Source organism: Harpia harpyja, chromosome 1 (genome assembly GCF_026419915.1).
Source record: "Harpia harpyja isolate bHarHar1 chromosome 1, bHarHar1 primary haplotype, whole genome shotgun sequence".
Classification (NCBI taxonomy): domain Eukaryota; kingdom Metazoa; phylum Chordata; class Aves; order Accipitriformes; family Accipitridae; genus Harpia; species Harpia harpyja.
In genome coordinates this window covers 39606882-39620940 of record NC_068940.1, presented here as the reverse complement: position 1 = coordinate 39620940, position 14059 = coordinate 39606882, and the positions used below count along the sequence as shown (strand labels likewise).

The window sequence follows — 14059 nt, the reverse complement described above, 5'->3', positions numbered from 1 at the left end:
CAATCCCACACTAACTCCTTTAGCATGAAGGTAGTACTTAAGAATAATAGTTTAACTTTTGGTTTTTTTAAATGTACCTGTACTGCTCGTAGCTTCCATCTTTAAGTCCTAAATGAAGAAAAATTAACAATGTTACTAACCATTGCCTGCAACAGAATAAGGTATCAGGTAAGGCACAATTTTAAAAAAGACCTAAGAATATTAACAGATTAACATGTATTGGCACAATAAATATTACCATACATGTTAACTGGAGCTGTTATTTTTGTATTTAATCCCTTATTCTAGATAAAATAGATTGTAAATTGGGATATATATCTTTGCAACTTTTCTGTAAATGTCCTTCAGTGGTGTATTTAAATGCTGAAACCTGTTGATTTCAAAACGTACAGCTCTGAGTGGTGCATATACTAAATAAGACCCAAAATACTATTTTGGGCTTTGGTGGACTCAGGTAGGTAACAGTATTTTTGGGGTGGGCATCTTCAAGCTCTGAAGGCTATACATTTTTTAAAATAGCATTTCTTATGTCAACTTAATTGTACTAAGGGGTATAAGAAATGCAATTTAAAAATAAGAAATACAAGTAACTGTACCTTTTGGTTTGCTATCATCGTTAACCATAAAAAAGAAAAAAAAAAAAAATCACAAGCACTATAAAAACCAGATCCACTGAGTAGACCTAGAGAAAATTTAGGGCATAGGAAATGATGAAACTAACCTAGAACCAGAGTAAAGGCCCATTTTGCTTTTTGGAATTTAAATCCATAGTTACAAGAGCACATCTTTTGGTAGCATAATGCAACCCCTTAGATGTGCTGTTATTTCACAACTACCTTGCACTAACACAGGGAAAGCTGATCAGCTTTAACTTCAAAAAGGAGGCTAGTGCTTAAGTTGTTTTTAAGCCAGTTTACCACAAGGTTGCATGGACTGCACTGTCTCTCTGAAGAAATGTTGCTAAAAATCGGGCATTCAGTTGGAATGCTGAAACTCAACTGCCAAACTGGTTGCCCACAGAGGTTGTGCAGTCTCCATACTTTGAGGTTTTCAGGATGGAACTGGATAAAGCCCTGAGTAACCTGGTCTGACCTCAGAGCTGACCCTGCATTGAGCAGAAATCTGGACTAGATCCAGAAGTCCCTTCCAACTTGAATTGTTCTATAAGCTTGGTAGTGGCTATTAGAGTATTCTTTCCCTCTTTCACCACTTTTGTTCCGTCCTCAGCTCCTTCCCCTGCATCTCAGCAATACTCATCACTATACTATTTAAGTATCATTCTTCATTTAAGAAACACTACATAACACAAATTGAACAAAGACAAAAATTTGAGCATGCAGCCATCAGTGTCAGCAGGACAGTACTAGTGTAAATAAATACTAAAATCCTTTTGACTGATAAAAGTTTCCTAACGGTAAGAAAGAGCCCCATTTCTTTTGGGGAGTTTTTGAGTGTAATAAATAGGAGAGGCACTTACCCAGATCCATGTTCCTAGTTCTTGGATTGCATTGTTTATACCCTTTGCAGCTTCTTAGTTCCATGAGCTGGACATGCAGTTGATTGAGAACGTCTCTATCTAACGTATTCACTGCATTAATTAGCTGCAATAAACAGGGGTTCTTGTTAGTAGCTACTGCTCTGTAGTTTGGTACTTTTCGTATATGGAATACACGTGGTTTATTTGTAACAGGAAAGAAGCCAAATCATATTATGTTAAATGATTTAGGCCTTATCTACATCCTGCACGAATACTGCACTATTTCAAATTATCATCAATAAGGAACGATGATGTATTTCTAGAGCTGTTCTATGATCAGGTACCTGATATGGATCAGTATTGAGATCAAAATACTCCAAAAATCCAGTAGCAAATTCACAAAACAGGAAGTTGTGGGTCTCGTTGATTGTCCTCAAACACCAGTATGTGTTGTTGTTGGCACTGGTACAGGCACAGAAAGGGCCCACTGCAAATTGAAGCGTTATAAAGACATAAAGCTACATGCTGCTGTCTTTAGCACTGTTTATTACTTTCTGTTTATGGTATTACTTTATTCATAGACAGTTATTCTCTCTTTCACTTCTGAGCTCTAAAGCAGAGAATGCCTTCCAGCATCAGCTTCTTGTTCTATGCATACCTAACCCACATGACATGGCTAATTTAAGCAACATCTTGGCTAGTTGCTTTCCCTGTCTTCTCTGGTTGGGAAACATTCCAGACAGTGAGATACTACAGATAGCTGTACTGTACACAATATTTGTAGGTTTTTATTTGCAGGTTTGTTTTTTTTTTTTTTTTTAAACTTCCTTGCCTTTTGTGTCAACACTGAACTGGAGATTATTTAGTACGAGGAAGACTGTGTGGCTTTGGCTACATTGCTAATGATATCGATAACTTCTAGTAACCCAGCATCCTTAGCCCAGCCTAGCCAGTATTCGCCTACCTATTACTTAGTTTAAAGTATCCTTACGTGTCCACAGGGGAGCAGTTTGCCAGTGTTGGTTGTCATGGGTGAAGCAGGTCAGACCAGGCATGCTGCATGTGTCATTATTTTTTATTCTCTTGAGCAGTTTGCGCAGTTTCTTCTTTCGTCTTTGCTCTCTAAGCAGCCACAGCCTGTCTTTCTCCTGTAGGGCTTTCCTGCACACACGAAACATTAGGGTCATGCAGACTCTGTTATACTTGAACACACCTAAAAAAATGAAGCAGCTAATAAAATAAGCTGCTTTGAGGGAAAGAAAGAACCGGTATTTTTTAATTAAATGACTTCTCTTCCACATGGCTCTGGACAGACTCTGCAATTCAATGACACTGGAAAAAAAAATTGAAGCCAAAGGCACTTGCAGGCTTGCCTGAAGTCTGTGACATGACATTTCCCAAACCAGGAGCCTTACCTCAGAATTTAGAAGCATTTCAACATAAGCTTAGTTCCTTGCCCAGATGTCTGTGTATTTATTCTTTTTAATACAGGCTAAATTAAATCGTACTAGTTTTACTTAGTTTGTAACTGGTCTGCATGGACCAAATGTTAATGTCTTTGCATTTCTTCTATCAAAGGAACAGGCCTTCACTTACTTGAAAGGATGAAGACTAGATCCCTTGTGCCTCAGTTTGCTTTTGTGTTTTGAATGGTAACTGAAAAATAAAAACAGCATTGTTGATGAACAACAGAAAGACAATTGCTCCTTGTTCATACCACACTATCTTACTGGATTTGAAGCAGATTCAATCCAGTGTCCCTTCTCCCTTCAATTTATTCATTCAGGGTATGTAGTGAATACAACGCAGCCTGGCTAGGCTGGATTAGGCACTTCTGAGCCTTGTTGTGCCTCTTTCTTTCCTTAGCTCATTTGTGCATAGTGACATCTGGTGCCCTAATACGGTATTGCAATATGTATCCACAAATTATTCCAGCTACAATTTTCAATTCTAGTTGTCATTGGTTCTTGTTTCCCTACACGGGGCAGATAAAATCAACGGATTTATAATTCAATTACAACATTTCTTCAACTGAATATTCACTAATTTGTTCAGATGACAAGCTCATACCACCTTCCTGCTGTTTTCCTTCTGAAAGAATAGTACCAGTTGTACTTCGTAGGGTTGGGTTTTTTTCTTCATTGTTACTAGCTACAAGTTCCAGGAAAACTTTAACAAGATGCCTGGAACTGTCCCAGCAATAGCAGTGTCTAATAACAGATTTTGAGATATGGAGGGTGTAAGCAGACATACACATTCTAGTGGGTGGCTCTACTGTTTTGGCTCTGCCTCCAGAAACTCTTATAAGATTTTGCAGAAATTTCCTTTCTGTATAGTTTGCAAAGTTAAAAAAAGACAAAACAGCCTTAGTCAATGGCAGTATTTTCTGACTGATAAAGTTCATTATACTACCCACACAAATCAGCAAAGACAAACTAAGTTCAATAAATGTTATTTTTTTAAACAGTACATCAGAGTTAAGTAAGTTAGTTGTGAGACTAAAATTCCCTTCAAAACAAAGCAGAGCTTTTAAATTATTAATGGTACTGGGACCTTTAATAATTTAATCCTTACAGCAAATTAACAAGATTATTAAAGAACTACCTATCTTCAGTCAATTTTTTTATCTTACACAGACACCGGCTATTTCATTAACTAATCGTAAATGCTAAATCCTAATTCAATGTAATTCTGCAAACACTTAAACATATATAATTCAGATGGATAACTTCATTGATTTCAGTGGGATTATTCATCTGAATAATGCTATGCACAAATACAAGTGCTTCCTATATTGGGCCTGAAAAATACAACATTCTTTACATTTACTATAAAACATTCACTAATAAAAAGAACTTCACTGTTACAGTATATATTAAATAAAGTCAGTTGTTAACATCAGTTTTGGAAGTGGTGGATTATAAATCAATATAAACTTTCGGGGGATTTGTCATTCAGAATGATACCGATTTCTTTTTAAACACTTTTTGCCATGGGTTCCTTGTATGGGTTGACATAACCCAAGAAACTGATGTTCTCTGTATTTCAGTGATCTGTTGCTGAAGCTATGTTGCAGAATCCACATGGGCCACAAAGACTATGTACCTCATGTCTGTAAAGCAGAGTATGCTGCGCCTCCAAGGATTTAAGTGTTACGCTCAGAAACTCATTCCCGTTATACCAATGAGACACAGAAATATTGTCCACACCCTCTCATAGAGGCTACTTAGTTAAAGCTGCTTTAGCCACAGATAATAGCATGGCTGCCTTGTGTTTTCGAGTACATTCAAGTACGGCTTTTTTTGTGATACTCATACTGTGGCTACTGTACTCCTGGTGACATCTGGCTCACAGCAGCCTCAGAGATTGCTCTGTGATCACTATGATCAGGAGAAGCTGCTCCTGGTTTCTTTCTGAGCAGCCTTCTCAGAAGCAAATTCTGTTTGGGTTAACATTTGATTTTGAAAGATTTTCTGCTGTGCTTAGTTGCAGAGCAAGAGCTGGCTTGCTCCCCTTCTTGCTTGAACCTTCTTTCCATGGGCTGATCCTACAGCCATTTTGCAAATATTTGGCTATATGAGAAACCAACTATGCAGAGACCTTAATGCACAATCATTATTTTAGTATTGCCTGTTGCACTTAAAATTCGCAAATCATCTGCACCAGGGAAAAAAAGATCTTGTGCACTAAGTCAGTGGTGGTTACTAAAATACAGTTACTCTGCACCAACTGTTAAATTCCTGCTTCTCCCACCTCACATAGCTGCTAAATATTGCAGTGATTGCATCCTATGAGATAATACATCCAGCCTTGAAAAAATTGAATGGGAAGAAATTCTCTCATCTCCCCACCCTATTATTCCATATGCTTTACACAATATTCTTTTTAAAATAGATTTGTGTAACACTGCACCATATTGACAGTTGCCCTTGTGGAAAGCAAATTTTCAGAAAAAAGCCTTCAGCTTAAAATACTAATCTCTGGTATCCAATAGCAGCAATTTCAGTACAAGAGCATAACTAACTGGTTTATAAGCCATGTCACACGTCCTGTTACATCACCACTTGACACAGAGGCAATTAAACTCCTGCCTGGCAGAAGGTGAGCCTTGTACTTCTGCAGCAGTCCAGCTCCTCCAGAAAGCATTATACAAGAGTGTAGTAAGTAGGCAACCAGCTAACAGATTCTGATCTTTCCTGTGAAGACATAAATCAGCTACAGTTGCACACTACAAATAATTACTCCGAAGTACACAATACCTTATCTTGTTACAATCACACTCTTCAGGTCGCTTCTTCTTCAGATGACCTCTCACTTCCCTCAGGTTTTTTATTTTATTCTGCAAAGTTTCAATCTAAAAAAAGTAAAGATACAGGTTAAAAAAAATACGGTGGGAGTTAGTCTTATTCTAGCTTTCTCAAACCCATTCTATTGTCACCAAATGCTTCCCCTTCACCACCTTCCCTCACTCCCACCACTAACAAGCATTTTCAGATTATCCACCTTTCCAAAAGGAAACTACAGCAGGAGGAAACCTTGTTGGTAAATTTGCCTGCTTTGATTACTGAAAGTGGAACATGGCACTGGGGGAATGGGAGGGCACACAGCCTCAGGGTAGACAACCACTCCTGGTTCCATTGTGATTTTTCCTCTTGTGCTCTACAGCACATTTGCAAGGGGAGAAAGGTTACTCAAAGGAAAATGAAGCTCTTAAATTTCAGCCTGTTATGAACCTGAGAAGGGAATGGGGAAGGACTGCTCTGAAGTCCCCTCTTCAGAGCTTCTGAAAAAGAAAAGCAGCAGTTGGCATGGCATGGCATGGCATTTTGCAAGGCAGTCTTTATCAATGTCTGGCCACTTGGGATGTGGACTAGCAGTTAATTGCGCCATCCACACAGTTCATTTTTAACTGCCTATTTTTTTCAGTACATGAAACTCCTGCTTTCATTCAGTCCAGCTCACACACAGCACGGCCCATTTCCACTCAGATGGGTATTACAGGCTTCTACCTCTTTTCTTTACACAGCAGAAAAAACAAAAAGTAATCTAGTGTGAACAACAAAAAGTCACTGCAAAACTACCATTTGACATCAGTGACCATAAGTCTAGCAGAAGCACATGGCTGCTGAAGCACAGAAAGGACAGAGCGTTCAAGAAAAATACACAAAGAATCCAGCCCTGTGACACTAAATCAGGAACACAACAGGACAGAAGTGAGCTCTCATTTTCTTTGACACTCCATATAGTCTACATTTTCTGAAGTAAAAAAAAAATTAGAAGAGTATGGCAATGTTGAAATTGCCCTTTTTTAATCCTAGCAGAGCTATTAAGTTTTGCATTATCTACCCGCCTTGGTACATGCCAATCTGTACCATAAAAGGGGCCCAACAAGTTCTTACATAGGACTTTGCTGTGAATTCAGGTAATTTGGTAAGAGATTGCAGGAGGTCCTTTCTTTATGCGTTCCACCATTATCTGGTCCTTAGAAGACTGCCTCTTTCATACACAACATGTGTGAAGGGTTTTAGCTTATATTCTTCAATATTAGTGACAAAAAATGTTAGATGAAGATTTACTGGCAAATTTCATAGGGCAAATTATCTCCAGGTTCTTCATATATACAAGCCTAAGAAAAACCAATTCAATTCCAAAGTGCAAGGATTAAGAAAAACACAAGCAAGCAAAATAAATAATTCTAGAAGCACCAAAACTAATGAAGCTCACTTTTCCTTGGGCTTATATTTGACAGTTGAAGGCCTCTTTTTGAGAGGTACACTGGGGAGCAGGGCTAATAAGATACGAAGAAAATCCAGATGAAATTTTTCCCAGAATGGGGACACTTACAAGTCTCTCATTTATCTCATAAGGCTTATGACATTTCTCAGCTGTCCCTTCAGTTGCAGTTCTCTCCTCCACTCAGCATCTTCTCTTCACAAACTTGTAATAACTTAATTATCTCTGAAATATCTATTCTGAAATCAGCCAGCAAGTTCAAAAGGTTCCAGGGAGGGACAAAGACACCCAGAGGCAGACAGACACAAACACAGTTAGCATGATCCTATCAGTCCACAGAAAACCATGCTAAAAACACACACTGAAAATGCATGACTGATAACATCACTGACCTCGTGGTCAATATGAAGTTTATGGTCCTTCCAAGCTTGCAGTGACCTATACAGATCTGTGTCACACTGAACAGTATCATTCTCCAGGATATAGCACCTTGGCATGGAAAAGCAAACAATGGTTATTATAGTGGATACACACATACACAGCAATACAAACAGCTGGTTTTAATAACACAAATCCAGGACAGATGAGAAGCCAGATTGGAAATGACATGCAGAATTCAAAAAAACCAATGTTCATTCAAGAGAATAAGAGCATGCTATGAGCCAGGAAAAAAGTTTGGGTTTGAGTTGCCATGGAAATTTTTCAAAAGTAGAAAAATTCGAGGAGAATATTCCTATCAAGCAGAACCTGTTGACTGCTTAATTTCTATACGTAAATTGTGCTGCATAGAGTTCTTGCTTATTCATTAGGCTGTCTACGTAACTAATATCTACTAACTAGCAAGCACTGAAAGCATTACTCAGAAGCAATTTCCCAATGCATAATTAAGTGATACAGGGGTAGGGGCAAGGATAAAGTACTTCTTTATAAGATGTATTACTACACCATAAAGAAAAAGGGGAAAAAAAAAAAACCCAAGAAATTTTGCTGTTTTCTACAAAAGGGATAAAATTTTTCAAAGATATCTCCCTGACTTCAAAGGGAGATACCCTCTGACAATTTTAAGTGCTTATGTTTCACTAACTTCTAATGCAACCCAGGTTTCAAAATTCTTTCAAAAACAAACAAACAAACAAACCCCCGCTTGACAGATGTACCTAAGAAGTTTATTAGGGGTCAACGAATACCACGTAGTCATCTTTGAATACTTGTTTAAATTAAAGCTGAGTATTTTCAATACTCCTTTATTTTCTTTAAACCTCCTCATGCATGTTGTCCCATTGCCTTCTTTTCTGCAAGTGTTCCTGGGGACTCCTCACGAATTATGCATAACCTTCCTAACAGTTCCTTGTATGGATCTGGAATTCACCCAGTAAGGCAGCAAAAATAAATTTAACTTGTTCCAGAAGCACAAATAGTGATTTATGGGTCCTGAACATTCATGAGAGCTGGGGTAAGAGGGCACAATTCTCTGATGTCAACCTAGCTACGTTTCTTCCTATTAGCGAGCCTTTAACCCTGTAAACAGAAGTCAAATGGAAACCACAGATTTCAACAGCAGCTAAGTGGCTCATGCATGTTTACATAAGCTAGCCATTAAACAATTTAATGCACATAATCAGTAATGATTGGTGGATTTCCTAATAATTCACCAGTGGAAATGGTGACTAAACTAATTAAGTACAGTTGAAGATATACCATCAGTCCCTAGACCTGCACACTGAGGAAAAGATTTTTAGCTATTAGAGTGCCCAGACAATTCCCTCACCTCTCTCAATATGTTCCATTTCCCAATGCTCCTGGTCCATCCAACTTCATTCATAATACAGATTTTCCTTTCCTAGCACTGGCTACAGAAAGCTCTCAGAGGCTGCTTCCTCCCTTAGGACTGATTTGGGTTTGAAATACAAAGCAACCAATGATGTGAAACTAGGTCATACTCCAATTAGAGCCTTTGGTCTTCAGACAGGCCAGGTTACCTGCTGCACACTGAGATTTCCTTAAGTAGAGCCTCTCCTGGTTTCACATAGGTGTACACACAACTGTTGCAAACAGTTTTGCTTGTCCTCACTGGAAACATGCACTGATCAGTGATTACTGTCTCTGAAGTGCAGAAGACATGAAAGCACTGTTGTAGTTCTTCAGTAGCTTTATGCCCCTCTGTACATGACAAAACTAAAACAAAACCGAAAGCTGTTGTACAGATGAGAATAAGAATTTTAGTGAAGCTAGACTGGGTATCCAAAAGGGATGCAACATACTTATCACAAGTTAACACACCCATTTACGTAAAGCAGCCACTTATGCAGCAAAAGCTTTTAGAAATATGCCACGTGCACTCACCTGTGTGTCACTTTTATTAGGTTAGGGGCTGAATACTCTGCAATACCACCAGTGCCACTGTATTCCCCCACGTCTTTATCTTCCTCCTCATGAAGAATAGCCCTCTGCATCTTGTGCCGCTTGGTGATGTTTCTTGGTAAGACAGGTTGGTATCCATCCTCTAAACCCAAGTTATAAACTGCTCCATCCAGTTCAACAGATACAGAACGGATTGAGCGATTCCGGACATAGCTTGGTTTGTATTCTGCATGGAAAAGAAATTGAAAGGATTAAGAGGGGGAGAAACAGCCTGTTACAATTTGGTCCTCTTTGTGGTTCTTGGGAGAAAAAAACCAGCCCATACTGTGACATTTAGAATTAACTGGATGACAAATGGTGTTTGTTGCAGCTGTTCTCTGAGCTGCTGCCTCATTACCTTTTGCATGAAGAGAAGGATACCTTAGGGCATGAGAGAGAGGGCAGATATGCAAATGCACAAGGATGGCAGAGGGGAAAGAAAATGTACTTGTCCAACATCACGTTTAGAGCAAACAGCTCATTCAAAGAGACTCTGCTCTTCCCCCAAGAGTCACTAGATGGCAGTAAGTCCCTAAAAAAAACTAACCATGACAGTTCACGACAGCGAGTTCTCTATTGTTTTCTACTGTCCACCGTACAATGCTCCACTGCTAGGATTCCTGCAACGCTTCCCTGAAGTGGTCCCAATTATTCCCAGGGTTCAACCTGAGCCTTTTCTCAATTCTATGCTCATTCTTTAAGGTAAGATGCTTGATTTTTTCAGGAGGGGTTAATATCTGAATATTACTTTTATCCACAGCTAATTTTTTTCTTTGCAATTATTTTCCTGATGTGCACTCCCTCAGACTTTGCTTCTGCAGCCCAAAGGCAAAATTAAACATTTGCTATGAATTGTCCCGGCCCAAATCCCCAGAGCTCCTCTTTCGTCTCATCTGGAATAGCACAAATATATCCTAGTTATAGAGTCTAAATTCATATCTAAACTTCCCTACTGTATGATGGGGTCCATCTCTGACCATATTTCCTGCTCACTGTCAACGACTGCTGAGAGTCACTCATTACACTAAGAAACATAATCATCTCATTCCTTGAGAAAAAAGCACAACTTAAGTACCACAGCCTCTTTTCTCCTCCCTGCCCAGTTCCTGAGTCTTTGCTCTGCATATGTGGTTTGGAATCATCTAAGACATTACTGGAAACAATTCAGTCCCTTGGCTCCTCCAGTCACCTCTCCTTTACACAGAGCTGAAACACACAGCACATCTCACAAGAATGGGACTTCTTTCTGCAATCTGGTAAGGGAAAAACTCAACCAATGTGCCAAATGAGAAGACCAATCTTTCTTGCAATCCCAAGCTCCCCAGAAAAGCCAACTTTCTCTATGGGACAATCTCCCCAGCAAAACAAGGAGGGGTAAGAAAAAAAGGAATGGGAGGTACAACAACAAAAATTGACAAAATAAATATTCATGTCAATTGGCATGCTTTGGCATTAACACAGAGTGACTTTTTTCAAGAAGACTTACATTAATTCCCAATGGATCGCAAGGTCTCAAAAGCCGTTTTGCAGACTGGGAAGAGAAATAAACATCTCCTCCCACCTGAAACTGGTCCAAGCACTATATTCTTGTCAGCGCCACACACAGAAAGTAGAATACCAGCTGGATTGTCTGGCTTTGCACATTTTCCACCTGTGGTTCAAAGTTTATTGCTGATACTAAGCCAGGTGAGTCACTGCTGAAGGGAAAAAAAAAACCCAAAAGACCAACCCTATTTCAGGCACCCATTCAGGAAATGTTTGACTAAATGAGAAGGAAAACTCCCATCTTTTCAGAAGTAGGAGGCAGTTCCAAAAAACTACACCCTAACAATTATATTCAAAGTATAAACTCCCATTTCTTTAATTGTTCCCTCATTTCATCTTGTTAAGCTCAGCCAACTAACAATTTACCTTCCTTACAAGTCTAATATGCCAATCCAGCATGTTGGACCTCAGCAGATAGCTTCAGGGAACTGTCGTCTACACACGTTCCTGAAGAATTAGAAGCCAGGAGTTACTCCTCCCTTGCAGCCAAACTAACCCAGCCTTACAACGAACAAATTGGTCTGGAGTGAGACAGCTCATGAAGGACTTGTTGTATCGCTTTACCACAACATGCTATCCACAGTGCTGACTGTGATGAGTACCAAACTCCATTATTTTCAGAGGAAGTGGTTAAAATATTTAATAAGATCAATATTCATCTGTGCTGTGCTCTCCCACCTGCGAAGTGCACTGCAGGCATAAATACCAATGTCTAATTACTTATTAGTCGATCCTCTTCCAGGTTTAAGTTTTACTCTCCAATTCATTTACCTCTGTACACAACACACAAACAAAGTAGATTTAGGGCTGTTAAGTATTTGGTCCCAAACACCTATCCCCCCTTTTCCAAGTTATTAAAGTCTGGCTTTGGTAAGCTCTATGAGTCCCAATGCTTCTCTTCCTCTGGTCTTACAGCAGCCAGCTGTCTTATAGATGGTACTGCTAAAAAGTTGCATCCTCAGAACTGAGTCTGGAAATGGAGTCCGGAGAAATTTAAGCCTAAGAAAGCTACATTTCAGTGCCCCACTCATTCAGCTGTGTCCTCTTGGACAACTTGACAAGCATGCTTGTCTTCATTGGAGCCTGAAAGGAAGTACGCTGTTCTGGTCCAGATTTCCCCAGACAGTCTAGAGACTCAAACACACCTGATTTTTTTACAACTCTTTTTTGGTAGCATCTCAGGTTTCAACACTGTCTAGCGAAAGCACGAACTGCAGGATCCAAAGTTATTATTCAACCAAATAAAGCAAGGGCAATGTTGTGTTATAAAACCATAAACTTCATATCTGACACAAACATGCCCAGCCTTCGGTTTATATTTAATTCTCCTCACATCCTCATCACTCAAGCCTTATTACTTACTTTGCAGCCACCAAATTCACGATTTAACACTGAGATAATTTGGAAATAATAGTTCTCTCAGGGATAACTGAGAAGACTGTAACCAACTATAACTACTATATGGCATTTTCCCCAAAGCAGGGGCATGACTGCTCAGCAGGAACACTGCAGAAGACAGAGAACTCTTGGTCTTCCCTGTTGACACTTACTCTACGTAGGTATTTTGGATCTGATGTATTTTCCAGCATCACAATGAAGATAGAATAAGCCAGTATGCAAGGATTCTGCTTCTACGCATGCCACGAGGAAAATATCCACCAATAGCCTCATGAATTCCTGCTAGGTATTTCCCAGTAATGTCTATATATTTTCCAGAATTTTGTAGAGAAGCAGCATTTTCTTCTATAACACCAAAGTAAAATTAGGCACTTTGAAGTCAAATTTTTGAAAATATCTCAAGTGTCTAGAAATATGGATAAAGGTTTAGAGATGTTTTTTTCTTGGGCATTATGTACCTAGGGATTTTTAGAAATCTTATTTTGAATCTATGTCCTTAGATACTTCAAAGAGGAAAAAAAAACCCAACCCCCAAAACTTTCTTACATCCAGTTTCTCACAACAGCCATTGAAAATTATACATCAAATGCATTATCTTTAAAGCAAACAATGTTCAGGTTTTGGGGGGTTTGTTTTTGTTTTTTTTAATAACAAAGAAGGTAATTTTGCTCCAGCATTGAGACTACCTCAAAAGAAAAATGAATGACATGAAAATTGGAATAAAAATGCACTAGCCCCTTTGTACACACTTCTGTTTGTTGTTTACAGATCTGTGTGGTCTATCATCATTTCTCTACATGCAGCTTAATAACTCCTTTAATCACATGCACTTGTTCATCACAGGAGGAGGAGATCAAATCCACAGCAAGAAAAACATAATAGACCACAACACAGCCGAAGATTTTAAGAGCTCACTATTACTCTAAACTTTCTTCCTACTGCAAAGCTTTGTTTCATCTTTCTTATAAAAGAAAAACATACTGAAGAAAATAAAGAGGACACAGAAATGCAAACATTCCTGACACCCAAACCCATATATACCAAATATTAATGCTTATGTGTTTCTACCACGTAAAAGCTTTGCAGGCGAGTTGTGTATTTGTACATGGCCCAAATGGGACGTACATGACATGACCCTGTTTTGCAACTGACTTTACTCAATTTAGAAAACATTTTTGCCTGCTAAATGTCCTGGTGCACCTGACGATGGGTCTAGACCATGCCTACGTTAGAAAGTAATTATTTTATCAAAACATTTGGTGCTCCAGCCCTTCTCTATCAGCAATTTAGTCTGGTCTTTTAGACCACACATTCTCACTACACATGACTGGTTTTAGTCTTTCTGAAAGACCAATCCTCATACCCCCATTAGGCTTTGCAACACACTTTATGCACCCTAGAAGCAGGGCATCCAATTTAGTTTTCTGCAAATGACTGTATATTAGAATCCATCACAACCGCTCTCTGCAAATCCATCTCTAGTATGCATGATAGAAGGGAGTGATC

At 39.0% G+C, this 14059-nt stretch overlaps 1 protein-coding gene across 14 annotated transcripts in view; it reads right to left on the bottom strand.

The window, feature by feature from the left end:
• The window catches only part of SULF2 (sulfatase 2), a 167320-nt gene that overhangs the window by 4150 nt on the left and 149111 nt on the right, over positions 1 to 14059 (bottom strand). For all 14 annotated transcript variants that reach the window (XM_052788339.1, XM_052788411.1, XM_052788345.1 and 11 more), the window contains 8 exons: positions 9554 to 9797; positions 7603 to 7699; positions 5737 to 5831; positions 3074 to 3133; positions 2469 to 2638; positions 1822 to 1964; positions 1478 to 1601; positions 78 to 108 (listed from right to left, as the gene is read on the bottom strand). In XM_052788339.1, the coding sequence (XP_052644299.1) occupies positions 78 to 108; positions 1478 to 1601; positions 1822 to 1964; positions 2469 to 2638; positions 3074 to 3133; positions 5737 to 5831; positions 7603 to 7699; positions 9554 to 9797 (964 nt within the window). The remainder of the gene's footprint in view (positions 1 to 77; positions 109 to 1477; positions 1602 to 1821; positions 1965 to 2468; positions 2639 to 3073; positions 3134 to 5736; positions 5832 to 7602; positions 7700 to 9553; positions 9798 to 14059) is intronic.